We start from the raw sequence: 27,056 nt of genomic DNA on the forward strand, positions 1-27,056 counted from the left end.
AGAAGAAAGGAACCCTGGGAACTGTAGTTTATTATGGGCACTGAGATTTCATATGAAACTCTCTATTCCCCTTACAGAGCTACATTATTATTATTTTTTGCAGGAGGGGGGCGAGCAAAGTTGATTTTGAGCTATTTCTTTAGGAAAACTGGCAAAAACGACATTGCCGACATGGGTTGTAATATGTCCGGATTTCCCTGGACATTTTGCATATTTCTGCCCCGACACTGCTTCTGACTACAGTATTCTGGGTATATCCAGACATATGGCAACCTTAGGAGGGGGCCTTGAAATTGCTATAGCATAAGCATCTAAAGCTGCATACATATCATACATGGCTGGTATTTAGTGGTGCCAGAGCTGGAAATGAATGAATGGGGCCATTGCTTTTCCCTCTCCTTCCATCACCCCCTTTTCTTTCTCTCTCTCTCTCTCTCTCTCTCTCTCTCTCTCTGTGTGTGTGTGTGTGTGTGTCACACTTTCTCCTTCTGTCTTCACAAGTGTCTGAACTGACCACTGCCACAGGCTGTGCTCCCCTCCTCCTTCCATTACCAGTTTTAATTTTCCTTGCCATATTTTCCTCTCCCTCCTCTTCTCCCATTGAACTCTCTTCCTACACACGCACATGTCCTAAGGTCAAGGGTCTTTCAAGCTTCTCTGCCCAGCTTTTGGGACTCTTGGAAACATAGGAAGTTGCCTTTCACTGAGTCAGACCATGGGGTCCACCCAGCTCAGCACTGTCCACACTGATTGGCAGCAGCTCTCCAGAGTTTCAGGCAGGAGATGCTGGGGACAGAGCTTGGGACCTTGTGACAGTTGTTAAACCTCTGAGCTATGGACCCATGCTGGCTAGGGGCTGGTGAGAGACATAGCCCAACAATATCTGGAAGGCCATGAGCTCCTCATCCCTGCTTTACATCTCTGTTGTAAGTGCATTTAATGTGTGATCCCTGATTGGCTGGGACATGTGTCTAGGAGAGGAGTGTGGAGGCTGTGGCTCTCCAGGTGTTGCTGGACTCCAGTCCCCACGATCTCTGAACAGTTGGCTGTGGTGGCTGAGGCTGATGGGACATGGAGAGCCACACAGATTTCCCACCCCCACCTCTTTTTACTCTGATAGTGAAAACCTTCCCCGCCACCCCGAACAGCAAAGTACAGGGGACGCTCGGGTTGTGAACGTGATCCGTGCGGGATGCATGTTCGCAACCTGCAGTGTTCACAACCTGCAGCGGCACGTATGCGCATGCTCGGTTTGCAACCTGGAGTTTCTGCGCATGCGCAAAGCGCAATTTGGTGATTCTGTGCATGTGCCACCGCCGAAACCCGGAAGTAACCCATTCCGGTACTTCCGGTAATTCCGTAACCCAAAAAAATGCAACCTGAAGCGTCTGTAACCCAAGGTATGACTGTAGTTTACAAAGGCAGCAGGTAGTTTACAAAGGGGCTGATGGGAACTATTGTCCAAAGACATCGGAAGGGGGAAGGCAGAAAAAGGGAGCCTTCATTGGATTGGCTTCCTGTTGTCTCAAGGAGCTCTCCCTGGTCCTGAAAGATGCGACTCCTAACAGCTTGCCTGTAACTCACTTTCTCATCCCTCTCTGCATCATAAGAACGGCCCGCTGGCCCATCTCTAATCCAGCATCATGTTTTCCCAGTGGCGAATCAGATACGCATCATGGGAAGCCCCCAAGCAAGACGTGCCAACATTTCCAGTTCTCAGCTGCAGGAATAACTGCATGCCAGTCGCTTTCTGTTCCAGTGTCAATTGCTTTCTGACTTTGCTCGAGGGGAGGGGGACCCCCTCCCCATCACAGATCCTCAGACCAGCTAGAACAGGGCAATAGTTGCAGCTTGGAAGGCAGACAGAAGCAAGGGAAGCTTAACTGCCTAGAAAGCCCGACAGGAAGACACAACAGCTGGTTTACGAGCCCAAAGATTTTATTTCAACCCCCTCTAATTGTGCAGAGAGGTGTGTCATCCCATTGAAGCGGGATTTATGTATTTATTTGAAAGCCACCCATCCTGCCTAATTAAAGAAATGTCTAGACAACTCAAAGCAGAAGCCAAAGATTTGCCAGAGGAGCTTGCTTCTGTGCCAAAGATGGAGAATCTCTGGTGTGGCCCTCCAGACCTCTCCAACTGGCCCTTGGGTCTCTCCACATGTGTTCCTTATGTACATTCCTTATCAGCCCTGCTTTTCACCCTCCCGTGGTGCATCTCCCTGGCTGGAATGAGTCCTTGAACTCTGCTATTCCTTTTTACTTGCTTGGATGGAGCATAGAGATGCGGGTGAGTGTAGAGAAGCAGCCTACTGTACAAAGGAAACCTTCGTTGCTTTGCCCATTCTGCCTCTGGATCTGCCTGCCCTTGGGATGTGGCTCCTGGAAGGATGCTGCTGGACTGCAGCTCATCCCTGACCATTGGCCCCTCTTGCAAGGGCTGCTGGGAGTTGGAGTCCAACAGCAGCGTGGTGTAGTGGTTAAGAGCGGTAGTCTCGTAATCTGGGGAACCGGGTTCGCTTCCCCGCTCCTCCACATGCAGCTGCTGGGTGACCTTGGGCCAGTCACACTTCTCTGAAGTCTCTCAGCCCCACTCACCTCACAGAGTGTTTGTTGTGGGGGAGGAAGGGAAAGGAGATTGTTAGCTGCTTTGAGACTCCTTCGGGTAATGATAAAGCGGGCCACAGTGTCACACACAGCATCTAAAGGGCCACAGGCTTCTCATCACTGCAGCAGACCACAGAAGCAGAGGAAACTACCTTTTGCAGAATCAGAACATTAGCCCATCTAGTTCAGTATCATCTGCACTGACCTGCAAGAACTGTCCAGGATTTCAAATACAGAATCTCTCCCAGCTCTATCTGCAGGTGCTGGGATTGAACCCGGGACAGATTCCCTGCCACCGTGCTATTCCCTTCCCCCCAAATCTGCCTGTTACGTTTGTTTGGGAGCTAAGCACACGCACAGAGAAAAAAAACATTGGATTGTGTATTGCCTGAGCAAAAATCCACATCCTGTTTATCTGTCGTAATGTAGCCCAGTTTCCCAAAGCGCCCTCCTCCATAGTGCTGATCTGGCTCCTTTCCAGCTACCACTTTGAAGGCGGCTGACCCCAATCCTTGCTCTGATTACTGTCCTTGCCAGCTCTGCGCTTGTTTGCATTACTGCTCGCGCTCCCGGGGAGTCTGCCGCTTCCGCTGGCTGGAACAATGCCTTGCAAAATCCCAGGTTACAGAACAGATGTTCCTCCTCCTCTTTAGAGGAGGAGGAGGAAGAAACATGCGCAGAAAACTGGAATCGCGCCGTTCTGAGCTTGAGATGCACCCTCTCATGAAGAATCCAGGAGTTTCAGCAGAATGCAAGGAATCTGCGGTTAGGAAAATATGAAACAGTCCTTCTGGACCAGGCAGAAAAGGCCTGTGCTCAGACAACAGCTCTCTTTGGATCTCCTGAGAACAGCCCCAGTTGCTGCTGTGGTGAACCTTTGCCTTGTCTCCACTTCCCAGAGGTGCACAGTTACTGTATTTTGTGCTCTATAAGACTCACTTTTTCCCTCCTAAAAAGTAAGGGGAAATGTGTGTCTTATGGAGCGAATGCAGGCTGCGCAGCTATCCCAGAAGCCAGAACAGCAAGAAGGATCGCTGCTTTCGCTGCACAGCGATCCCTCTTGTTGTTCTGGCTTCTGAGATTCAGAATATTTTTTTTCTTGTTTTCCTCCTCCAAAAACAAGGTGCGTCTTATGGTCCGGTGCGTCTTATGGAGTGAAAAATACGGTGATACTTGTTCCCCAACAGCACAAATGACACTATGGAATTCACGTCCACACGAGGCAGCGATGGCCACCAACTTGGAGGGCTTTCAGAGAGGATGAGACAAGTCTGTGGAATGCTTTCCCCAGGGAGAATTGCCTGGCGCCATCCCTGTCGGCCCCTGGGAGCCAGGCTGATACCTTTTGTTTACTCCGACCTTTGGTTATTTAATGTTGCCTCATGCACTGGTGCTCATCTTTCAGTTGGGGGTGGCTAGGACTTCTCCTTATTAATATCTTACTGGGCAAGCATCTTATGCATTTTGTATTCTTCCTGTTTTTTTATTATTATTACTATTATTATTTTCTGGTTTCAGATCTTTTTACGTGTTGCATTTTACCATATCAAGTGTCACTCTGACGCTTTCCCTTTTGTATAAAGCGGCTGGTGGGTATAATACTTGGTCTGCATTTGTAAGAAAAATCCATCCTTTTTAATGGGGCTACATCCATACTTTGGAACTCCCTGCCTCTTGACAGGCGCCTTTGCTGCACTCATTTCAGCACCTGCTAAAAACATTATTTTGTTTAGGCAAAGCCTATCGGCACATAAAATGTAAACACGTGCTTTAATCTGCTTTTTAGCTTATTGTTGATTTCAATTATTATTGAATACTTTAAATTGTGTTTTACTGTTTAACTGAATGCTGTGTAAATGTGACTGTGTTTTACTAGTAATTTCATTGTTTTATTCCTTTTGTGAACCGCTTTGAGGTTGCTGGGTGTTTGTTTTTTTACAATCAAGCAGTATATAAATTTTGTGAAATAAAATAAACGAAAGATTCACTACGGATCAGGCTATCTCTGGTTCCTTGCCATGATGGCTGCCTCCTCCGTGCACCATTGGTGGCAGTCTACTACTTAATAGTTCCAGGTGGCGAGAGTCGCTGCTGCGCTCAGACCCTGCTTTTGGGTTTCCTTCCCTTTAGGGTAGTGTTTCTTGAACCTGTGTTTCCTGCTGCTGTTGGACTATGTAATTCCCACCATCCGTGACCACTGGTCCTGCTGGCTAGAGATGATGGGAGTTGTAGTCCAACAACATTGCATTAAGGCATCTGTTTGGTTGCTGCTAGAACAGGCTGCTGGACTTGAGAGGGGCAGTCCTGGTCCATGTCACAGACCAGTTCCCCTTGGCTCTTGCATCAGCACACCTGTCTTGTGGGTCCTACCAGCAGGTACAACCCCTACTGCTGGCTCACAGCACCCCCACCCCGCTCGCTTGGACACCAACGGCAAGGACAGGGCATGAAGCAACATAAGCGCGTGCTTAGGGCATCAAGGGAAGGAGGGCACTATATAAATGTTCCATTGCCAGATTTGCCACGGTGCAGCGCAACCAGGTTCCACGAAAAAGGCTCCCGCAATAAATGAAAAAATTGCATACAAATATTACAAACGATTTGGCTGGGCGTCCATTTTCTCAGTCGATGTATATTTAAGAAACCCCAACAGAACAACTATGTACCAAGGCAGGCAACATGCCTTATCTCTACTAAGTGTAGAAGCAGATGCGTTACGCAAGGACCTGATCAAAGACTTTGCAATTAGAAAAACGAGGAGAACTTTCCCCCCAAATATAAATAAGGTGAAAGCATGCAAAAATAAACGTTATTTTCCATCTTACTGTAGGTTTCTTTTCGAAAAATCATTTTCTAGTTTGTTATGGTTTATTTTTTGAATTTGATATATATGGGGGTGCCAAAATATTTTAAGTGCCTAGGATCTCTATAAAGGTCTTGTACCAGGAAAGGGAACTTGGACAGTCCCTCTAGTGAAACCCCCGGGTCCCAGCTCCCCTACCTGTATATTCCTTTTGATGATCTCCCGGGTGAGCTGGACCTTCCCTGTGCTTGGGTCCACCCCGGCGAGCGGCACCATCACCTCCCCGATGACGTCGTCTCGAGAGAAGCGGTCGAAGCTCAGCACCAGGAAGTGGAGGACCAGGTCCTGCAGCTGGCTGTATGGGATCCCGTAGAAAGTGAAGGTCTCGTCGAAGACGGGGTCCAGCGTCTTGCGGAGGACGCGCGTCTTCACCCGGTGCCTCTTGTCGGGCAGGATTGTCATCTTGATGTAGGGGTCGGAGCCTTGGTTTTGCTCGTCCATGACCGGCAACCCGCGGGCTTCTTGGATGGTCACGACCAGAGCTTTCTTGGGGAAGTTGTAGTCCACGGAGAAGGTCAGCGTCCCCAGAGTGACCTCTTCTTCCGGGGAAGAGGGAGAGGAAGGCTTGCTGCCCACCGGAGTCAAGCTCTGGTCCGGGCTCAACTCGTCCCCATAATCGGCTTTGATCGGGAGCTGGTTGACACAGGGAGCCGCGCTGGAGATCCTGTCGGAACCCACCAGGCCAGCTTCTGCTGCGTCCACCAGAAGGTTGCCTCTTCCATCTTTCATGGCAGCTCCCGTCTTGTCTCGCCGGATCCGTATGATTTTCTTCTTGTTAGTCAGGGTCTCTGGGTAGATGCTGATGCCTTTCAGCATGTGGATGAACTTGTAAGGGGGGGTCTTGTGCTTCTTTTCCGCGTGCTGGTGGCAGCAGGTCCACACGAAGACCGTCATGGAGACGGACACCACTAAGACGGTGGCGCCAATCAGGCCCGCCACGATCGGGGAGACATCTGTGGGTGGGGAAGAGTGAGGTGGAGAGGAATGGGGAAGGGAGAGGGGATAAATCAGTGGTTTCCGAACTTTTTTGAGCCATCGGCTCCTTGGTTTCCATAAACTCATCCCCACTAGAGCTGGGCGACATCTGGTTTTCAACACTGCGATCTCTCACCAGCTAAACATCACGATATACGGATATATCACAATGCCTGAAATAAGGACTGAGTTACGTAAAGGCTGGCTTCACAGTTTCCCCCGCATTGTGGTTTTTTGCATAGCACCCTTCCCCACCCACACCCTGATTTGTGATATATTGTCAAGCCTAAAATTACGAAACCAGCACCATGACATAGATTTGAAACTGGATTTGGACGATATATCAAAAAAGCATTATTCAGAACACCAGTTTGCATGACTCGCTAAGGTTGATAATAGCGCCATAACATTGAGAACAGTAACAATTAATTGCACATTTATTCAAAATCCAATTAAAACTATTTAGGTTAATTAATTCAACAAAACTGATGAACTTGATCCACAGATACCGGCTTTTCAAAGTCTGGTAGTCATTTACACCTTCAGCACCCCCTTGCCGCCCATTCGCCTTCTAGGGCTGCCCTAGGTAATCCCAGCACCCCCTTTGGGGACCACTGGGATGGATAATCTATTCAGCCAGCTGCTCTTTATTTATCCTGAGCTCCAGATGAGGAAAGTCTCCCTGGGGCAGCTCGCAAATAATAGTGATAAGACAGTCCTTGCCCCCAGGTTTTAAAGGCTACGTACACCCCTTACATTTAAATCACATGCCTTCCCCCCAAGAATCCTGGGAATTGTAGTTTAGCCTTCACAGAATGACAGTTCCCAGCATCCATAATGAACTATAGTTCCCAGGATTCTTTCGGGAGAGCCGTGTGCTCTAAATGTATGGACTTCAAAGACATGGCACATTCTTTCCCTCAAAGAATTCTGGGCGCTGCAGTTAGTTAAAGGTTGCTGGGAATTATAACTCTGTGAGGGGTAAACAACAGCGCCCAAAATTCTTTGAGGGGCAAAATGAGCTTCAAAAGGTATGATGTGGGTGAGACTGCAGGCCCGTGCAGTGGGGCAGGGGGCAAAACACAGACCCATCAAGTGTCCCTATTTTCCAGGGACAGACCCAGATTTGCTGAAGCCGTCCTGGTTTCTGATTTTATCCTGGAATGTCCCACTTTTCCTTAGGACGTCTGTGTTTTCACTGGAGAAATGTCAGAGGGTATGGAGTTATCTGACCCCCGAGCCATCTGAAGGCAGCTCTGTATAGGGAAGTTCTTAAATGTTTAATGTTTTAGTATTTTTTGTTGTTGTTGTTCGAAGCTACCCAGAGTAGCTGGGGCAAACCAGTCAAATGGGTGTGTGTGTGTTATAAATAGTAAAATGATTATTTTGATGATGATGGATTAGGATGTCCCTATTTTCATTGGAGAAATGTCGGAGGGTATGCAGCCAGGTACACTTGCCCTAGGCCTCAGACAAGCTCTGCATGGGCCTGTGTAAGCCTTTCAAGTACCACAAGACTCTTAATACATTTTTTAAAGCTGCGTACACACTTATGCCTTCAAAGCCTATTCAAAGCATGCTTTACTTCTGCCAAGCATTCTGCACACTATGTGTAGCTTGATAAGGGTTTCTGGGAATTGCAGTTCTACGAGGGGTAAACCGCAGTGCCCAGAATTCTTTGAAGGGAAATAATGTTCCCAGGATAGCTCAATCGGTAGAGCACGAGACTCTTAATCTCAGGGTTGTGGGTTTGAGCCCCACGTTGGGCAAAAGATTCCTGCCTTGCAGGGGGTGGACTCAATGCATGTATTTTAATTACACTTAATTAGCATATTAAGTACATATTTTAAGTACACTTAATTAGCATATTAGGGATGCGGGTGGTGCTGTGGGTTAAACCACAGAGCCTAGGACTTGCCGATCAGAAGGTCGGCGGTTCGAATCCCCGTGACGGGGTGAGCTCCCATTGCTCGGTCCCTGCTCCTGCCAACCTAGCAGTTCGAAAGCACATCAAAGTGCAAGTAGATAAATAGGTATCGCTCCGGCGGGAAGGTAAATGGCGTTTCCGTGCGCTGCTCTGGTTCGCTAGAAGCGGCTTAGTCATGCTGGCCACATGACCCAGAAGCTGTACACCGGCTCCCTCGGCCAATAAAGCGAGATGAGCGCCGCAACCCCAGAGTCGGCCACGACTGGACCTAAATGGTCAGGAGTCCCTTTAACTTTAATTAGCATATTGATTGTTAAACCCCATATCAATCGTTTTTATTGTTCATGTAGAGAATTATGCAGAAATTCTTGTTTAATATGCTGCCTCTTTGCCATAAATAAACATGGACTGACTGATGGGCCAGATAACTCTCGGGGTCTCTTCCAACTCTGCGATTCTATGATTGTAATGTGCTTTAAAGAACAGTGTGTACAGAGCCTTATTATGAGTGCAGAATACACGCACACACAAATATATGCACTGGTGGGATTTAGTATGTGTGAGTAGGGGGTGTCATACCGCTCTCCATGCCTCTAGCTATGAGAAGGTAACCATGGAATTTAATGTTCAAGTCATAACACACAAAAGGGTGACCTCAGCTGTGCTGATGACATCACCCAGATTAACTCAGTGCCTCTTGTTTGTTGGAGAGAACAGAAAGGCCCAGTTATTGCAAGGCACGGCAAAGCAAGCCTGGAACTGATGCGGGTTGTGATTTATTTATTTTTCCTGTGGAAATGATTTGGAATTCTTTTCCCCAGTGCTTTCATTTCCCTCCAATTCCTGCCCACCCCCTCACCCCAGGCATTTAATAAATTCATCAGTAACAACGAACAGGAGCCAGCTGTGAATATATTAGGCAAGCTTAGCAGTTTCCAAACCTTCCCGCCCCCCAAACTATTTACTAAAGTATGGTGAATATGCTAAATTAGTTCACTCTCTAAGGCGTTCAAAAAATTTCCTGTGCAAATTACCCTAGTTTGCAAGGGGTGGGGGTAGAAATTCCAGAAAATACACCCTGGTGCAAGAGGACACCCCACTCTAAAACAAAGCCAAAATCATTCAGATTAGACAGCAGGCAGCTGAAAAATAATTAGGGGACACTTTATCCCCCCTAGAACAGGGGGCGCCAATGGAAAGGCTGTAGCTCAGTGGCAGAACATAAGCTGTGTATGCAGAAGGGTCCCGGGATTGATTCTGGCACCTCTAGGTTGGGTTGGGACATGCCCTCACCTGAAACCTTGAATCGCTAAATTTCAGGCTTTGCATAATAATTTTTTTTAAAAAAATTAAGGAAACATGGAAAACAGATTCCGAAACAAACACTGTCGTTCCCAAGTGGCAAAAATATACTTAATGGCTGCTGCACAGTTATTAGTCATACTGTGTTTGTAAATCTGTGCAGAAATCACTATATAGTTTTTCATATATGCTAAAAACTCATATTTCATTTATAAGGCATTTCATATGCAAATAGACTTATTCCTACATGCTTTCCTTAAGACTGTTAGATTTAGTTGCAGCATTGGCTATGTACTGGCATATAATGCAGATGTGGGAGTTTAATATTTCTACTTCCATTTTCCTTATTGCATAAAGACAGAGTATTAAACTAATGTGAATAAATTATAAGGAGGTATTTCATCTCTTACTTTGTCATTCCAGAATTGAATGAATAAGGCCCATTTCTCAATGAACTTGTTTCTGTAATGATTATATGCCACGTTCCTTTCGTATGCTAGTTTTATAATCCACGTGCTTTCCTCAGCTGCTTTATCGGTATTGGGGGATTTTTATTTTTCCATTGTTGAGCTATGCGTAGTTTCACCATTGTTACTAATTGTAAATTGTGATTTATAACTATTTATGGGGTGTGAGGGGAGGGGTAGTGCCTCTGGTGGGGGACGTGCTGTGCTCTTTCTGGGCTAGTTTGTCCATCTTTGGTCAGCTCTCACCTGTGGCTCCCAGAAGAAGAGTTTTGGATTTGATATCCCGCTTTATCACTACCCGAAGGAGTCTCAAAGCGGCTAACATTCTCCTTTCCCTTCCTCCCCCACAACAAACACTCTGTGAGGTGAGTGGGGCTGAGAGACTTCAGAGAAGTGTGACTGGCCCAAGGTCACCCAGCAGCTGCATGTGGAGGAGCGGGGACGCGAACCCGGTTCCCCAGATTACGAGTCTACCGCTCTTAACCACTACACCACACTGGCTCTCAGAAGCTATCAGCATGTGACAGCAGCCACACCCTGGAAAGGGCTTCAACCGGCCAGCTAAACCAGGTGAAGGTAGCCGATGGGTCACAAGCCCTCAGTGAGTTAGGGGCTTTCCCTGCATGTGAAGACAGTCTCTTGTGGATTGAGAGGACAAGACCAAGCATGGGTCCAATGGTCAGGAAGGCAGTTTCTGCAGGTGCTATAGAGGAAAGTGAGGGGCAAATGGGGCTCGTCCACCTGGGAAGGTAGCCCACCTAGGACTGGGGTCAGCAAACTTTTTCAGCAGGGGGCCAATCCACTGTCCCTCAGACCTTGTGGGGGCCAGACTATATTTTGGAAGGAGAAAAAAAAAGAACAAATTCCTATGCCCCACAAAATAACCCAGAGATGCATTTTAAATAAAAGCATACATTCTACTCATGTAAAAACACCAGGCAGGCCCCATAAATAAGCCAGAGACGCATTTTAAATAAAAGGACACATTCTATTCATGTAAAAACATGCTAATTCCCGGACCATCTGCGGGCCGGATTTAGAAGGCAATTGGGCTGGATCTGGCCCCCAGGCCTTAGTTTGCCTACCCATGATCTAGGAGAAGGAAACCTCTGTTCCTAAACCTCCGCTTTCTTTGGGGATATCTTCGGGCAGAGAAAAGGCTACACAAATTGGGACTGAAGTCCCTAAGACGGTTGGATGGCGCCTTGTTCGCCTCCTTCTGGCAACTCCTGCACCCAAGCTGGTGCCAAACGTCTTGCTCTGCTTTCCTTTGGACCACATCAGCAAGGCAGAGAGGGGGGTTTTGTTGTCTGGGCAGCCCAGGACCTCCATCCACACTGCCCAGGTTTTCACCCCGGGGAGGTCACTTTGGTACTGCTCATGCAGAAATTCGACTTCACCCCCGGAGGCACACTCCATTATATCTCAAGACAGATGGATGCAGGCAACCGTATTTATAACGTCAGAGCAAAGCATGCATAACAGAATTTTTTTCAGGTTCCTCAATAGTTCATAACCCTCAAGACTGAACTTTTGCAGACCTTGAGATGTAGATACTGCTCTCTTTTGCATGGGTAGTGCCATTTTGGCTACATAAAGAATAGGCACTCACAGCCTGGATATTGGCAATAGAGGGAATGATGATAAATAATGTGTATGCAAGTGCATATGTGTATATATATATATATATATATATATATATATATATATATATATGGCTTGGGCCCAGGTTACCCGAAGGATGGTATCTCTCTTTATGAACCTGCCTGGGTGCTAAGGTTCTCTGGTGAGCACCTCTCAGTTCCCATCAACATCACAGTTGGTGATGACACAAGACAGAGCCTTTTCTGTGTCTGCACCCATATTGTAGAATTCCCTCCCAAGAAAGGATAGACTGGCTCCCTCCTTGTTATCTTTCTGCTGGCAAGCTAAGACCTTCCTGTTCTGACAACCAGAGTGCAGATGATGATGAGCATTGGGCAATCAGCGTTTTAACATTGGCTCTAAACATGTTTTATATTGCATTTTAATGTATTGTTTTTAATTAATTTTCATTGCTTTGTATTTTATAATGACATTTTCAAGATTTTGTAAGCTTTCTTGAATCCCAGCTTGGGAGAAAGGCGGGATATAATTACATTAAGCAAGCAAGCAGACAAACAAACAAGCACACTCACTCACACAAATCTGCATTCAAGAACGGTGCTCACAAAAACCCAGAAACTCCCTAATATCACATTCACTTGCACAAAACCATGCAGCCCTTACGGCAACACGTCGCAGATGGAAACATGAACGATCTTGTGTGCATTCTATGATTCTAAGTGATTCTGTTATCACCCCCCTATTCTCAGCGTATCTCTCGCTCCCTGACACCACTCCCCCCCCCCCGCATATACACTTCCAAACTGCATCTTCTTCAAGTCTCTTCACTGCTTTTATCATAACAATTTGCATTTTGTTTCCACACACACACACAAAACCCCAACCCAACCCGGCACACTTAAGAAAGCTTAAACGGAATACTTAGCTTCACAATGGATTTGGTTGTACTTTGCACAGAACAGCTGCAATTGCAACACATTCAGCAGCCTTCACTATCTGGGTGGGCAGCTACAGCTGCTGACATTTTGTCTCCGTGCATGAACATTAGAATTAAAACACATCTGTGCCTCACCATCCTGGACATTCTAGAGATAAATCTTCTAGAAACCCAATATTTTCCCCAAAATGCAAAATAAGGACAGCATCATCAGCATCATTATTTAAAGACAGTTACCAGAAATTATGGGCTCTCCCTGATATATAAGGCCTGTTGGATTGCATTCTACCTATATTGTCAGACTATTGGTCCATCGTGGCTCTGAGCTGTCTAGCGCTAACTGGCAACAGCTCTTCAGAATTTTCATTAGCAGACAATTCCCAGCCTTAACTGGAAATGTTGAGGAATGAGTCTGGAACCTTCAAAACAGGTGCTCCACCACTGACCTATGCAGTTCCCTTCTTTTGAAAACTGGCCAAAGCCTGAGCATATTTTCAGAACTGCTATTGGGGATAGATTTTGGCGGCTGAGTAGGATTGGGCAGCAGCATTTGTTTGCACCTTCTGTATACGTAATCAAACCATGCACATGGCCCTTTGTAAATTTTGGGGTTTTTCAAAGGCCTCCTGGCTGTAAGGTAAACATATTAGCCTGTGGAACAAGGAGCAGCTACAACTGCAGACCCTCCAGGTGTCTCTATTTTCCAGGAACAGTCCTGGATTTACAGAAGCTGTCCTGGTTTCTGATATGATCCTGGAATGTTTTGCTTTTCCTTAGGATGTCCCTGTTTTCATTGGGAAAATGTTGGAGGGTGTGGACTCATGTTACCCCCGAGCCAAGGAGATAAGTAACTCTACAACCTTTAGAAGACATCTGAAGGCAGCCTTGTATAGGGAAAATTTTAAATGTCTAATGGTTTATTATGTTTTAATATATGCCGCCCAGAGTGGCTGGGGAAACCCAGTCAGATGGGCAGGGTATAATAATAATAATAGGACATCTCTATTTTTAGCAGAAAAATGTTGGAAGTATGCAGTTGACTAGTGTTGTAATTCCACCATAACAGACACCAGTCTTCCCCTGGGACCCTCCAGATGTTGCTGGACTCCAGCTTCCATCATCCCTGACCACTGGGCTATGCTGGCTGGAGCTGATGGGAATTGAAGTCCAACAATATCTGAAGGGCCCCAGGGTGGAGAAGGCTGTCAGAAGCAATACTGGTTTTCTGTGATTCAGTGGCTATGTGCAATCTTGCACATGCCTACTCAGAAGAACCTCCTGCTGAGTTCAGTGGGACTTACTCCCAGCTAATAAGAAATATGAGTGAAGCCTATATTTCCTTAGGAGGTGTGTGCATGTATGTGCATGTGCCTGATTGTGTATGTGTTTGCAAGCTGTATGAACAGGGAAAGGACCATAGGTCAGGGGTAGAGCACCTGCATGCAAGCAGAAGGTCCTAGGCATTATCCTCAGCATCTCCAGGTCGGCCTGAGAATTGTCCCCATGTCTGAAACCCTGGAGAGCTGCTGCCAGTCAGTGTTGACAGTACTGAGACTGATGGACATATGGTATGACTCTGTACAAGTTAGCTTCCTATGTTCCTGTGAGACAATATTGCAGGGCGCCTGTCACTCCTGCAGCAATGAATTAAAATGATAGGGGTGTAAAACAGAAATCTTGAATATACCTGCACTGTAAACATCTGCCAAAAAAAAAAGGAGGCTGGATACTTAAACTGCCAACCCCCAAAGCCACCCGCATTTTACAACTCCCATAATAACAATAATCCCCCATATGCGTTTTTAAACTCCTCAAACAATATCCTCAGTGACGTATGCACACTCTAATTGGGGACACATAATAACATCTGTCTAATCCAGCTTGCTTCTTTCAATCCATTTCAGCCATTCCATCATTAACAACTGGGGTTGCCTCTCTGCTATTTCAATGCTCACTTGTACATGAGGTGGAGACCATGTTCTACATTAGTAACTGCAAGTAACCAGAGCCAGGTGCTTATATTTATTCTGGAAGAACTAAATCCAGAATTTAAGACCCTGTGATTTTTGTTGTTGTCGTTGTCGTTCACGTGACTTAACCGGGGAGAGAGGATGCTATCACTTCTGCATCCTTAGTTAGCTTTGGGGCCGTAGCACAACACAGCCTTCCACCCCAGAGGACAATAAAAGGCCGCACTTTTGGTGATAAAAACATAAATAAACCAAGAGGGCTTTAATTAACATAAAGCATTCCACACTGGCCTAACAAACGCAGGCAACCTTGATCCTCTCTCTCAGAATTGCCATTGTGTGACAGCAGATGTGTTCAGCACTCGAATTAGAACACGAAATAAGCTGAGACTTTTCACTGAATGGCACACAGGTACATTTTTAATACACATCAAAGGTCCGCAAACACGTCTGAGGATCCTATTCTATTTACATTTCAGTATATTTCGGGGTGGGGGGAAATGAATAGCTTTATTTCGCTCCCCCTTCTTGCTTTTATATTCATGCTCCTGCCAGAAACTTTGCTGCAACCTGGCAGAGAGGAGCTGCCTAGAGGCCACGCTGATAGTCCCTGTGGCTCCTTACTGTATGGATTGGAGCGGACAGATGCCGAGAGGCAGTTTAAAAAGCCACTGTTGGATGAATGAGAAGGCATCATGAGCCCTGGCATAGATGAGAGGCCTCAAACTTCTCCCAGAGGGAACACCCCAGGGAGTCTCAACAATGGAGGTGGGGGCAGCTGCTAGGGTTAGGAAGTGATTTGGTGTCTCTGAGCAAACCCTCAATGGATGGGGTGCAATTATATGGGGTGGCTGGGCCAGGTTACAGGCCATCAGGCTAGGGTCTGTGTGGTTTGCAAGCAACGACTTGCGTGAATTTGGGGGGTGAGGGTGAGGAAACTCCATACTTTGCTTGCTCCGCAACCTCTGCAAAAAAGGGGGTGCATTGAACAAAGGCTGTTTTCTTGCCCACCCTCCCCTCCAAGCTATCTGGGGGCTGGGGCGCTGCCTGGCCCGGAATAGACATCACGTCATCCTGCCCTCCTCCTAGCCACCACAATGTGCACCTGCTCCCTCCTTCCCTTCCACCCACCTCCAGCCCCGCACAGGAGGAGATCAGGCCAGAGGGCAACGCCTTGCCGCCTCACACATGTGTCCCTCTAAGCATCTCTTCAAAGGGCTCGGATCTGCCCCTGGCACTGACCCAGTCCGCTCCCAAGGCCAGGCACGCCCGTGCAAGGAAAGAGTGGGGGCGGGGAGATGGGAGAGACGGGAAGGGAGAGACGGGGAAGAGCGCGCGAAGACGAATGGTGATGGCATTGGGGATTGGAAAGCCCGGAGGAGACCTGGCCCCGGATTTGGGAGCTGTCATGTGCTCCCACCTCCTCACAGGGTGGCTGATGTGAAGATTTCCACACTGCCCAAATGCTGATGGGGATACTGTTTGTGTGTGTGTGTTTGGAAGGGAAGTGGAATACTGAGCGATGCTGGGGATTGCTGGCCACGCGTGTGCTGGCCAATGCTGTCAAAACCCAGACAGAGAAGTGTAGACTGGAGGATTATTATTATTTAAATGAAATTAATGGGAACAAGGGAACCAAAGAGGCGTGGGATGCAAGCTGGCAATCTGGCCTTCGAGGCTGCAATCCTATAGCCCTCCTCGCTTAGGAGCAATGAACTCAGCGGGACTTCCATGGATCGGATCGCGCAGTAAAAGACGATTTCCTTCTCCACATTGGGGGGGGGGTCTTTCCCAAACTGCGTGTGGGCTTCTTTGAACGCATTCTTTCTCAGCCACACACAGTCCGAATATCCTAATGTTGCAGCGGGCTAGTGGGGGAGGAGGAGAGAGAGATTTCCCCCTGTGGATCAGCGTTGGCGGTCGGTTCGTGAGCGTGCGCCCTGCTAATGCCGCGCGTTATTTGCACGACTGAACGGTGTGCGTGCCAGTAAGGATGTGGAGAAGCTGTCACCCCCCCTCCCAAAAAAACCCCACCACTCCAGAGATGGAGGCCAGGCGGTCGTGTGACGGTGGTGGTGGTGATGGTGCCTCTTCGGCGGCGCAAACAAGGCCCTCTCTGGCTGCTGAGCGCGCTGGTGTTTGTAGATGTGCCAGTTGCCACAAGCAAGGATAGAAGGGGAGGCCGGGGTAGGGATGGGACGCTTGCCAAGGCAGAATTATGCTGGCGGGCACGGCCTGAGCGGGATCCGGCGAGGGTGGTGGTGGCGGAGAGATCAGGATGCCCAGGAAGGCCCGGTGTTTTGCGCTGGGGAGCGGGTGGAGGAGGGGACGGCCAAAGCAAAGAGAAACGGGGCGGGGGCGGGAGAGGGAATTGCGCAGCAGTCTCCCACGGGACCCACTCACCGAAGCTGGGGCGGACGCTGGCGATCTCTGCCATGGCGGCGCGCGACTGGAGCGGCGGCGACGGCCCGGTGCGCGCAGGGAGGCCCCTTCAGCGGATGCAGCGGCGGCGCTTCTGTCGCGGCCCTGAGGATGCTCCCGACTCCGAGGGATGCAGAAGCTGGCGACTGGTCCTGATGCAGCGCTAGCTCCGCCCACTTCGAACGATCCCCGGGCGAGGCCACGCCTCCTCTTCCTCCGAGCGGCGGCCGAAGCGAGCGAGCCAGAGGAAGCCACGCCCCCCGCCGCCTGGCCGAACCCGCCCGGCGGTGACTCGGCAGAGCGGCTCGGCTGCTGTCTAGCGGGGAGGGCGGGTCGCTTGCGGGGCTTGTTTGTATCCCGCCGGCAGCCCCGCTTCGCCCCCCGACCTCCGCCCGAGGTTTCTGAGCGGCGTGTAGCGGGGGAGATGCAACCGATGGTTATTTACAGCATAAATGTGGAGAGAGCCCTTTGCAAAACGTTGGTCTAAAATAGTAACGATTATGATGTATTTTCAGGATTTAGACATACGTTTCTGTATTGTGCATTCATGTTGTGGATTGATGACGTTGTACAGGCGGTTCCTCATCCTGGGATTCCTTTTAGTTGCTAACAGAATATATTAAACTGATTTTAAATTCCTATTTACTGCCCGAGTTGTATCCATAAATTCCTTCTCATTGCTCCTCAAATCTACCTGTTCCGCAAGGCCCTTTGCTGATATAAGGCAATCTTAGGCATATTTATTCAGAGTAAGCCCCATTGAGTTGAATGGGTTTTGCTCTCAGGTAAGTGCGCATAGGATTGGCAGCCTCACTTGCTGCACAATCCTACGCATGCTTATTCAGCAGTAAATCCCACTGTGTAGAAGGAATCTGAACCACCTTGAAATCTGATGATGAAGGGTGGTATGTAACCTAAACAAACAAATTTTACCCCAAACTGTGTCTACTCAGAAGTAACTCCCGCTGAGTTCAATGAGGCTTATTCCCAGGTAAATGGGGTTAGAAACCCAGCATTTGTGTGCACAGAATTGAAACTAGCAGGCATGTTTACTCAGAAGTATGAGTGCATAGGACTTCAGCCTTAATTTTAATTTCCAGATATAACCAAACTATATGTATAATAGCACTTGCTCAGTCTTCTCTCCCTCACTAGCTCTTCTGTTTCCTCAGTGTCTGTATTTTAGATTTTAAGCTGGGGGGGGGGGACTTCTCATCTGCCCTGCCCTTGATTTCCTCCTCATCCACCAACAGCTGGAAATATTTACCTGGCTGAGGGTATGGAGAAGGACTATACCTCAGTGGGTAGAGCACCTGCTTTGAATGCAGAAGGCCCCACGTTCAACCCTCGGCAACTCCACTTTTGGCTGGTAAACACTCCCGCCTAAAACCCTATAGACTAAAGCTAGATGGAACAATTGTCTTGTGTACCGTAACATAAAGGCAGAGACATCACCTTGCCGACAAAGGTCCGTATAGTTAAAGCTATGGTTTTCCCAGTAGTGATGTATGGAAGTGAGAGCTGGACCATAAAGAAGGCTGATTGCCGAAGAATGGATGCTTTTGAATTATGGTGTCGGAGGAGACTCTTGAGAATCCCATGGACTGCAAGAAGATCAAACCTATCCATTCTGAAGGAAATCAGCCCTGAGTGCTCACTGGAAGGACAGATCGTGAAGCTGAGGCTCCAAGACTTTGGCCACCTCATGAGAAGAGAAGACTCCCTGGAAAAGACCCTGATGTTGGGAAAGATGGAGGGCACAAGGAGAAGGGGACAACAGAGGACGAGATGGTTGGACAGTGTTCTCGAAGCTACCAGCATGAGTTTTACCAAACTGCAGGAGGCAGTGGAAGACAGGAGTGCCTGGCGTGCTCTGGTCCAGGGGGTCACGAAGAGTCGGACACGACTAAACGACTAAACAACAACAATATGAAGGCAGCTTCCTATGTTCCTAGAAGCTGCACTGCTGCCACTCTGCCTGGCCAGCTGCCCTCACTGAGCCTTGGAACAAGTTTTCCTTGATCATCTAGAAATACATTATTTCACATTGATACTATATACAAATTATATAATAATAAAGAATGTTGTGTGTGGTTCTCCAGTTCCACTTTGGATGCACCCACCACTGGAATATGACCCTCAGAGGACTGGCCGACAGCAAATGAAGCCATCAGGCCAAAACAAGTTAGCCTCCTTTCCTATAATAATTACTGTAATAATTTATAAAATATTGTGTTTTATGCCCCGACCACATTGCTTCTGTCAACGGCCCCTAAACATAACCACTGCACAAGTAATTTTATGAAAAATTATTTCACTGACAGCAGTGTTGGTTTTAAGCAACTCTTTAACCTGCGTATGGAAACTAGATTAGCTTTTACAAACAATGTCATCCCTTCATTGTGCTAGATCTTGTTCAGGCTGTGGTTTGATATATACATCATCCACCTAAAGCACAATAGTTCCTTCAAAGAATCCTGGGAACTATAGAATCCCTGGCATCTGCAGGCAGTGTTGGGAAAGATTGCCATTGGAGACTCTTGAGAGGCGATTATCATTTTACAAAGTACTGAGTTATATAGTCTAAAATGGTCTGACTCAGTATAAGTGTGGGATATAGATGCAATTAATCATAATTGTAATACTGTATTAAGTGCAGTTTGCCTTGCATTACAGCGGTGCTTGAAACACGGCAAAATTCTCTGTTCTCCCCACCGGCTCCAAAATTCAATATGCTACAGTTGTCTATGTTCTTTTGGGGAATGCATAATAATTAAAGTGTATCCTGAGTCATCCTTTTGCCTTAGGCTCGTTTATTGGGCCTTATTGTCATTGCAGATCATAGTGTTCAGCTGCAGTTTGGAAGCTGCTCTGAATTTCTGACCGCTTGTGAGGGGAGAGCATGCAAAATACACATTTTCTAGTTGTAGTAAATCAAGGGGGGGGGGGTCAAATTCCAGGAAGTGGTAAATATGGCCCTCAGGACTTTCGCCAGGCCACCCCAGCCACCTGCTTCAGCAGCCCTGCTTTGCATGCCCAAATGTTTTTGCCTGGGTGGAATGTGCCCTTTAGGGTTGCCATATGTCTGGACACAGCTAGAATACTGCAGTTGGCAGCAGTGTCCAGGTGGAAATTGCAAAATGTCTGGGAAAATCCGGATGCATGGCAACCCATGTCGGCAGTGTCGTTTTGGGCGATTGACCTTCGAAATAGCTCAAAAAATAGCTTCATTTCTTTTTAGCAACTTTGGCCCATAAAAAAGCTCAACAACTTTTATGTCTGGATTTTCACTCTTTGAAATATGGCAACCCTAGTCTGATCTCTAAAAATGCCTCATGCATGTCTCTATGGAGGATAGAGAAACATGAATGATTGCACAAGCTAACCTATTATACAAAGGGAAAATATACAAGCTTCCTGCTGCCACATGCCAGTGGTGGGTGGTTCCAGAGACGAAAGTGGCTGGAGCTGTTAATGCAAATTTTCCCTTTTGTACAGTACACTAGTTTCTACCCACAACCCTCTCTTCTATACAGGGAAGGAAGAGACCTGATCAGAGTTTGAGGACACATTCCAACCAGGCAAAAGCACTCAAGGAGGGTATGAAACAGGACAGGTGAGGAGAACAGATAGGTGCACTTGGCCTGGGGAATGAGGTAATGTTGCAACAGCTGCTGCTCTTTAATTATAGTTTTAATGTGCGTCATTAAAATGAGCTGGGTTGAGCTTCTTTTAAAATAGTATCTGAAATAAAATCATAAAAACTTTTAAAAATTCTCTTTTTAAATTTCTGTTCTGTTGGTTGTTGTGTTTTTTTAATGCTGTCTTACTCTACCTTCAGCTATGAATTATTTTTGTTGCTGAAAACAAGCCTGGATTTTTTTATTTTTATCTTTACTGAAGAGCAGTATAGAAATGTCTTAAACAGGAAACCAACAGATTTCCCCAAGGCTAAATGTCACCTTCTGTTTACTGGATTCTGGAAAATAAATAATGGTTAAAAATATTAACAGTAAAAACAATGACACCATTGTGACGTCACGCAACATTAAATCAGTCGAGTGTGACATCACGGGGCCGGCAAGACCGCCAGGTTCTCCTTTACGCTGATTATGCGTTCTCCCGCCCCCTGAAAGTCACGTGCCGGCAACTTCGCGCTCGAGACGAGCAAACATGGCGGTTCCTCGGGCGCCGTGGCCTCAACAAAGATGGCGGCGTTAGCCTCCCCCCCCTCTCTTCTGTTTATTTCATTCATATTTCTCCCCCTACTCCCACACATCAGCGCCGCTCCTCCCCTCGCAGCCCCTTTCGCCATTTCAAACAACCCCGGCTCTACTTTCTGAACCTCAAACCAGTTTCCTCTCAGGGAAGGGCCAGGAAGAAACATGGCGGCGCAGGACTCGTCTGAGTCTGGGCATGCGCTGGGATGGTCCTTTCCGGTTGCGCAACTTCCTTTTCCGTTTTGAGGAAGCGGGGATCTGGATTGGAAAATGGCAAAGCGGCGGCTGCCCTGCGGGGCGGAGGACGCGGCGGAGGGAGAGCGCGGTCAGTCTGCGCGCTGGGCTGGAGGGGAGGGGAGGGGAGGGGCAGGTGGGGGGCCGGTGCTGAGGGGGCAGGAGAGGCCCAGTGGGCGGTGGAGGCAGAAGCCGCTGCCCCTCCCCGCCCACCTTCCCCTCCGGAGTCCAGGCTGGGCTTCCCTGGGGCGCCTCTCCGCCTCCCCTGCGGAGCTCTGCTCGTCCCCACACAGGGAGGCTGAGGCGCGGCCGCTTCTCCTGCAGGAGGGAAGGGGGCTGGAGAAAGGGAGGTGGGGGGCCGGCGGGGGAAAGGGGGCTGGTGCTGAGGCTGGGACTCCCATATAAGCTAAACAAGCTGTAACTTAGGGCTCCACTCTCTTGGGAGCCCCAAAAATGTTTGAAGGGGAAAAAACAACGATGTACATTTCCAAGATATAAGATAAAATACATAAAATAAAACCTACATACAGCAACAGTAGCAAATGGCTTTAGATACCTATTAGGTCCATAGATTATCATATAGCATATATTCAACACAAAAAACAGCGACAATTTGTTGTTGACAGCTGGACATATAAAGGGCCCCATTACCTTCAGTAACTTAGGGCCTCATCAAGCCTAAATCCAGCCCTGGCTGGGAGCTAGCATGAAGCAAGCAGCAGCCTCGCTCGGGTGCCTCAGAAACAAAGTTTTCAGGCGCTTTGGGTCTCCAAGGAATGTGTCCGGAAAGGGAAGGGTGTCTGTGCGCAGAAGGTCCCTGGTTCCATCCCCAGTGGCATCTCGCAGGAAATTCACGGGAGAGCTTCTGCTGCCAGTCAGGGTAGACAGTGCTGGTGAGCTCCTGGACCAAGGCATAAGGCAGCTTACTAATAGTGTCTTTGAAATAACTGCTTGATGCAGAGTTAGCTCAGCTGGAGAGCATAAGGTGGATTTTTAAAATGCACTTTCATAGGATGTGTTTCAGTAGGAGATACAGAATGATATAGAAGGCACACCTTGGAGTTATGGCGGGTTCGGTTGCGGGCCACTGCAGTTAGTGTTGGCAGTGGCGTAGTGTGGGGGGGGGCCGGGGGGGCCCGGCCGCACCGGGCGCAACATCTGGGGGTTAGGGTTAGGGGGCGCAAATCCACGGGTGAGGGGGCGTAAATTACTTGCCTTGCCCCGGGTGCTGACAGCTCACGCTACGCCACTGAGTGTTGGAAACACCCGTGGCGCATTTTGTGACAGGGAATCTCATTAGCACAAGGAATTTCTGAGCTGTGCCTAAGGTTTCAGATTAAAACTGCAGAGTGGAAGGAAAGGAGGACCTTTTTCCGCCTCCCCACTTGCAGCTAGTCTCTGAAGACTGCAGAAGAGACCCTCTTAAGAATGTTAGGGGGGTGGGCAGGGGAAGGACTAGACCATGTGAAAAATGAACATAATATTTTAGCTGCAGTTCATTCATTTTCAGCTTTGTATTCTTGTTATAAAAAATCACACCTACACTTTTCGTCATTGTGCCCATAACCTATGTTTAAGGTGCCTTTTAGCTCCTAGCTTTTGTATCTCAGTTTCTAACCCTGACTGCAATAAGTCATACACATTTCTTTGTTTCCCAGTGTATATAAAAGTTATGTTTTCACTTTAGTGTAGTCTATTAAGCCAGACCCCTCTGGCTGCAGGGGCAGGAGGGGTAAAAACCTGACTCCAGCAGCTCTACTCCTGTGGCCAGAAAGGGGGGGGAGTGGGTTCCTTCCCCTGGAAGCTGCCAGGTCTTCGGGGGGGGGGGCGTTACTTCCTATGCTGACCCTGCCATGAACTCGCTGGTAGGTGGCAGAGGTTTAGGTTGGCAACCATTTCAGGCTCAAACACTCCCTACCCATCTAGGGTAAATTATTAAGCTACTGTAGATTGTTGTACAAGTTACAGTGGACGCTCGGGTTGCGAACATGATCCGTGCAGGAGGCACATTCGCAATCTACAGTGCCGCGATTTGGTGCTTCTGCGCAAAGTGCAGTTTAGTGTTTCTGCGCATGCATGAGCGCCAAAACCCGGAAGTAACCCGTTCTGGTACTTCTGGGTTTGGTGTGGTGCACAACCCAAAAATGTGCAACCTGAAGTGTCTGTAACCCGAGGTATGACTGTATTGTGTTGTATGCAACCTTAGTCCTCAGAATCGCCTGAATGAAATTGATAGGCATGTCTAACTTAGGTCCATTAATTTCAGTAGGTCCATTTGGAGTTGGGCTAACATTGGATACAGCCTGCTGAGATAACATGTGAAAAACTCTGAATACATAAGAAGAGCCTGTTGCATCAGGCCACTTGCCTATCTCGTTCAGCATCCTGTTCTCAAAGAGGCTGACTAGATGACTGTGGGAAACCTGCAGGCTGGACATAAGCACAATAGTAGTCTGCCCAACTGCAATTCCCATAAACTGGTATTCAGAGGCATACTGCCTCTGACAGTGGAGGTAGAACTTAGCTGCTGTGGCTACTAGCTGCTGATAGCCTTGAATTCATCTAATCCTCTTTTAAAGCCATCCAGCTTGGTCACTATCACTGCCTCCTCTGGGAGAGAGCTCCATCGTTCTATCTCGTTGGCCACTGTGAGAACAGGATTCTCAAGAGTTGGTGGGTGCCTCTGATGTTGCTGTGGTTAACAGCCAGCCTATCTGGCCAAAGTCACAGGAAGCCAGGGGGACTGTTGCTCAGGAAGCAGCCCACCCCGACCTGGAAGTAAGTTGTCAGTTCTGGATTTAAAATGAGCCTTGAAGACCCATTTGTTTTAAAGTGCTTTTAGTTGATAACCTATGTACCTTGTGGTCTAGCTGGTTTTAAATTGCGTTATTAGTGGGCTTCATTAATTTTTGGGATTACTTGGCTTTCCAGATGGGGAATTGGAGGGCCAAAAGTTCCCCATGCTTGGTATATGCGGGGAATAGGAACTGTGTCTCTAGAAAAGCAGGGTGGCAGAAGCTCTTTCCCCTCAGGTGTAATAAGAACGCATCCCAGTTTGTGATCAGGCTGCCATGTTTTGAACCAGAGAGATTTCCAAGCAGTCTTCAAGGGCAGCCTTGCATACTGTGCATTGCAGTAATCTAACCAATGAGTTCACACCTCTGTCTTTGCAGAGTGACAACAGGAGAGCTGTAGCTCAGATGTCTCTCTCGCCGAAGATGCTGCCATGCAAGAAGAGAAGAGCCATCACGGCAGATTCTGAGGAGCTGGAGGAGGAGGAGGAGGATATGCAGCCTGTTCCAATGGAGACCCCTGCCTCAGGGGGGATCAACCAGCTCTGTGGCCTGGTGCCGCAGGGGCAGGACAATGCTGCTTTGGCTGAAGGGAGAGGTCCCTACAGCCTGCCTGCCAACACGCCTGCCTGTTCATCTCCCCCTGCTTTGCCTGTGCCTCTGTCTTTCTTGGGAGACGCTGGCGGTGAAGCAGCGAAGAGCATTGTGCTTCCATCTAGAGACGCCATTCAGAAAGGCTGGCTGAAATTGTCTGAGGCCTCTTTGAGGGGTGGGAAGGTCCTGGCTAAGGCAGAGCTGGATCTCTGCCCAGAGCGAGCCAGAGAGCTCCAGGACGCAAAGACCTCTCCGTCACTTGAGCTGCTTGTGGATAAGGAGCAGAAGCCCAAGTCAGAAGGTAAGCTAGTGGTGTGTGCTGAAGGGGAGAAAAACATGATGGGAATAATGCTGCGAGGTAGGTTAGGCTGCTGGGACGTGGGTGGCGCTGTGGGTTAAGCCACAGAGCCTAAGACTTGACGATCAGAAGGTCGGCGGTTCGAATCCCCGCGACGGGGTGAGCTCCCGTTGTTCGGTCCCTGCTCCTGCCAACCTAGCAGTTCGAAAGCACGTCAAAGTGCAAGTAGATAAATGGGTACCGCTCCGGCGGGAAGGTAAACGGCGTTTCCATGCCCTGCTCTGGTTCACCAGAAGCGGCTTAGTCATGCTGGCCACATGACCCGGAAGCTGTACGCCGGCTCCCTTGGCCAATAAAGTGAGATGAGCGCCGCAACCCCAGAGTCGGCCACCACTAGACCTAATGGTCAGGGGTCCCTTTACCTTTAGGTTAGGCTGAGGTCACCCAGTGAGCTTCATGGCCAAGTGGGGATTTGAACCCTTGTCCCCCAGGCCCTGGTTTGAAACTCTTTAATTGCTACACCATCAGTGGCTCAGTTAGGCATTAGTTCAGGCTTCCTCAAACTTGGCCCTCCAGATGTTTTCGGCCTACAACTCCCATGATCCCTAGCTAGCAGGATCAGTGGTCAGGGATAATGGGAACTGTGGTCTCAAAACATCTGGAGGGCCGAGTTTGAAGAAGCCTGTGATTAGTTTATGCCCCCAAATGTTCGTTGAGGCTGAATTAAGCTTGCCCTGTTAGAAATACAATGCGATTTCACCTGTTGTTTACAGCTAGCATAAGGACTGCAAAATCTTAGAGAAGCAGGGGTTTCCCTGTTATGGATGATCGGTGGGTAAGAAAAGCATCTAATCAAAATTAAATGTTATAAAAGTAGAAGTGGAAAGGAAGAGCCCTAGTCGTTCAGAGGTTTCCGGCGAAATTGGTGACTTTGTTTTGTAACAGAATAAAAACACAGTTGATGAGACAATGACAATGGATGTTCCTGGTGCGATATAAACAGATGGTATTCATTTCAAACAGGATACTTGATATAGTATGTGATCAGACCTTATACGGTTTGAAGATGCCGGGTAATTAGAGTTTTTTATGTGAATGCACATATGCACAAGCAGTAGGTTTTCATGGCATCGTAGATCTCTTGTTTCCAGCTGCTACCATTTCTCTGAAGCCAGAGCCTGAATGGGACGTGGGGTATCCTCCCCTGAAAGCCCCAAAGACTGCACAGGGAGCCGAATTGCTCCAGGAAGTCAAGGAGGAAACTGAGGAGATGGGGCTGTTCATCCCAGTGGGTGAGTACTGCGTGCCCATAAAGTGAATAACAGAACAAAGGCATCTTCTTTGAAGTTCTGTCCTGTTTTTCAGGCACAGCAAGCAGATATTGAAGGCTGGGGGATCTGTAACCCCTGATGAATAGCAGGGATGGGTGAACCTCTACCCCCCACAATATACTGCTGGCCCCATCAACCCCAGTCAGCATGGCCAGTGGTCAGGGATGATGGGAGTCATAGCTGAGCATCAAATGGAGGGCCAGACGTTCCCAGGCCCTGGCAGGCAGCTTCAGGCATCTGTTGTTGAACAGATGATTTATACATTTCTAGGCAAGTGCTGCTATTAAGTCATTCTTTCATAGTGATCATTTGCAGAAGTGACTCAGAACTGGGCTGCTTGATCACACCAAAAGCCCACCTGGTCCAGCATCCTGTTGTCACAGTGGCCAACAAATTGCCTCAACAGGGAGCGTGCAACAACCCCCCCTTTGTGTGGAATAGTTAGCATGGAGCTTTGCTCCTCTCGGATTATCAAACTGCAGTGGTACCTCAGGTTACATACGCTTCAGGTTAC

At 48.2% G+C, this 27,056-nt stretch overlaps 2 protein-coding genes across 2 annotated transcripts in view; one reads left to right on the forward strand and one right to left on the reverse strand.

Moving 5' to 3' along the window:
• Nucleotides 1-17,256, reverse strand: part of SYT11 (synaptotagmin 11) — a 28,054-nt gene extending 10,798 nt beyond the window's left edge. The window contains exons 1-2 of the mRNA XM_081173707.1: nt 17,056-17,256; nt 5,608-6,422 (exon numbers count right to left, since the gene is read on the reverse strand). Of these exons, the coding sequence (XP_081029833.1) occupies nt 5,608-6,422; nt 17,056-17,089 (849 nt within the window). The 5' untranslated portion in view covers nt 17,090-17,256. The remainder of the gene's footprint in view (nt 1-5,607; nt 6,423-17,055) is intronic.
• Nucleotides 17,257-21,232: 3,976 nt separating this feature from the next.
• GON4L (gon-4 like) overlaps nt 21,233-27,056 on the forward strand; it is a 45,859-nt gene continuing 40,035 nt past the window's right edge. The window contains exons 1-3 of the mRNA XM_081173953.1: nt 21,233-21,618; nt 24,701-25,214; nt 26,363-26,503. Of these exons, the coding sequence (XP_081030079.1) occupies nt 21,490-21,618; nt 24,701-25,214; nt 26,363-26,503 (784 nt within the window). The 5' untranslated portion in view covers nt 21,233-21,489. The remainder of the gene's footprint in view (nt 21,619-24,700; nt 25,215-26,362; nt 26,504-27,056) is intronic.

This window comes from Podarcis bocagei (assembly GCF_964188305.1).
Source record: "Podarcis bocagei genome assembly, chromosome: 16".
Lineage (NCBI taxonomy): Eukaryota > Metazoa > Chordata > Lepidosauria > Squamata > Lacertidae > Podarcis > Podarcis bocagei.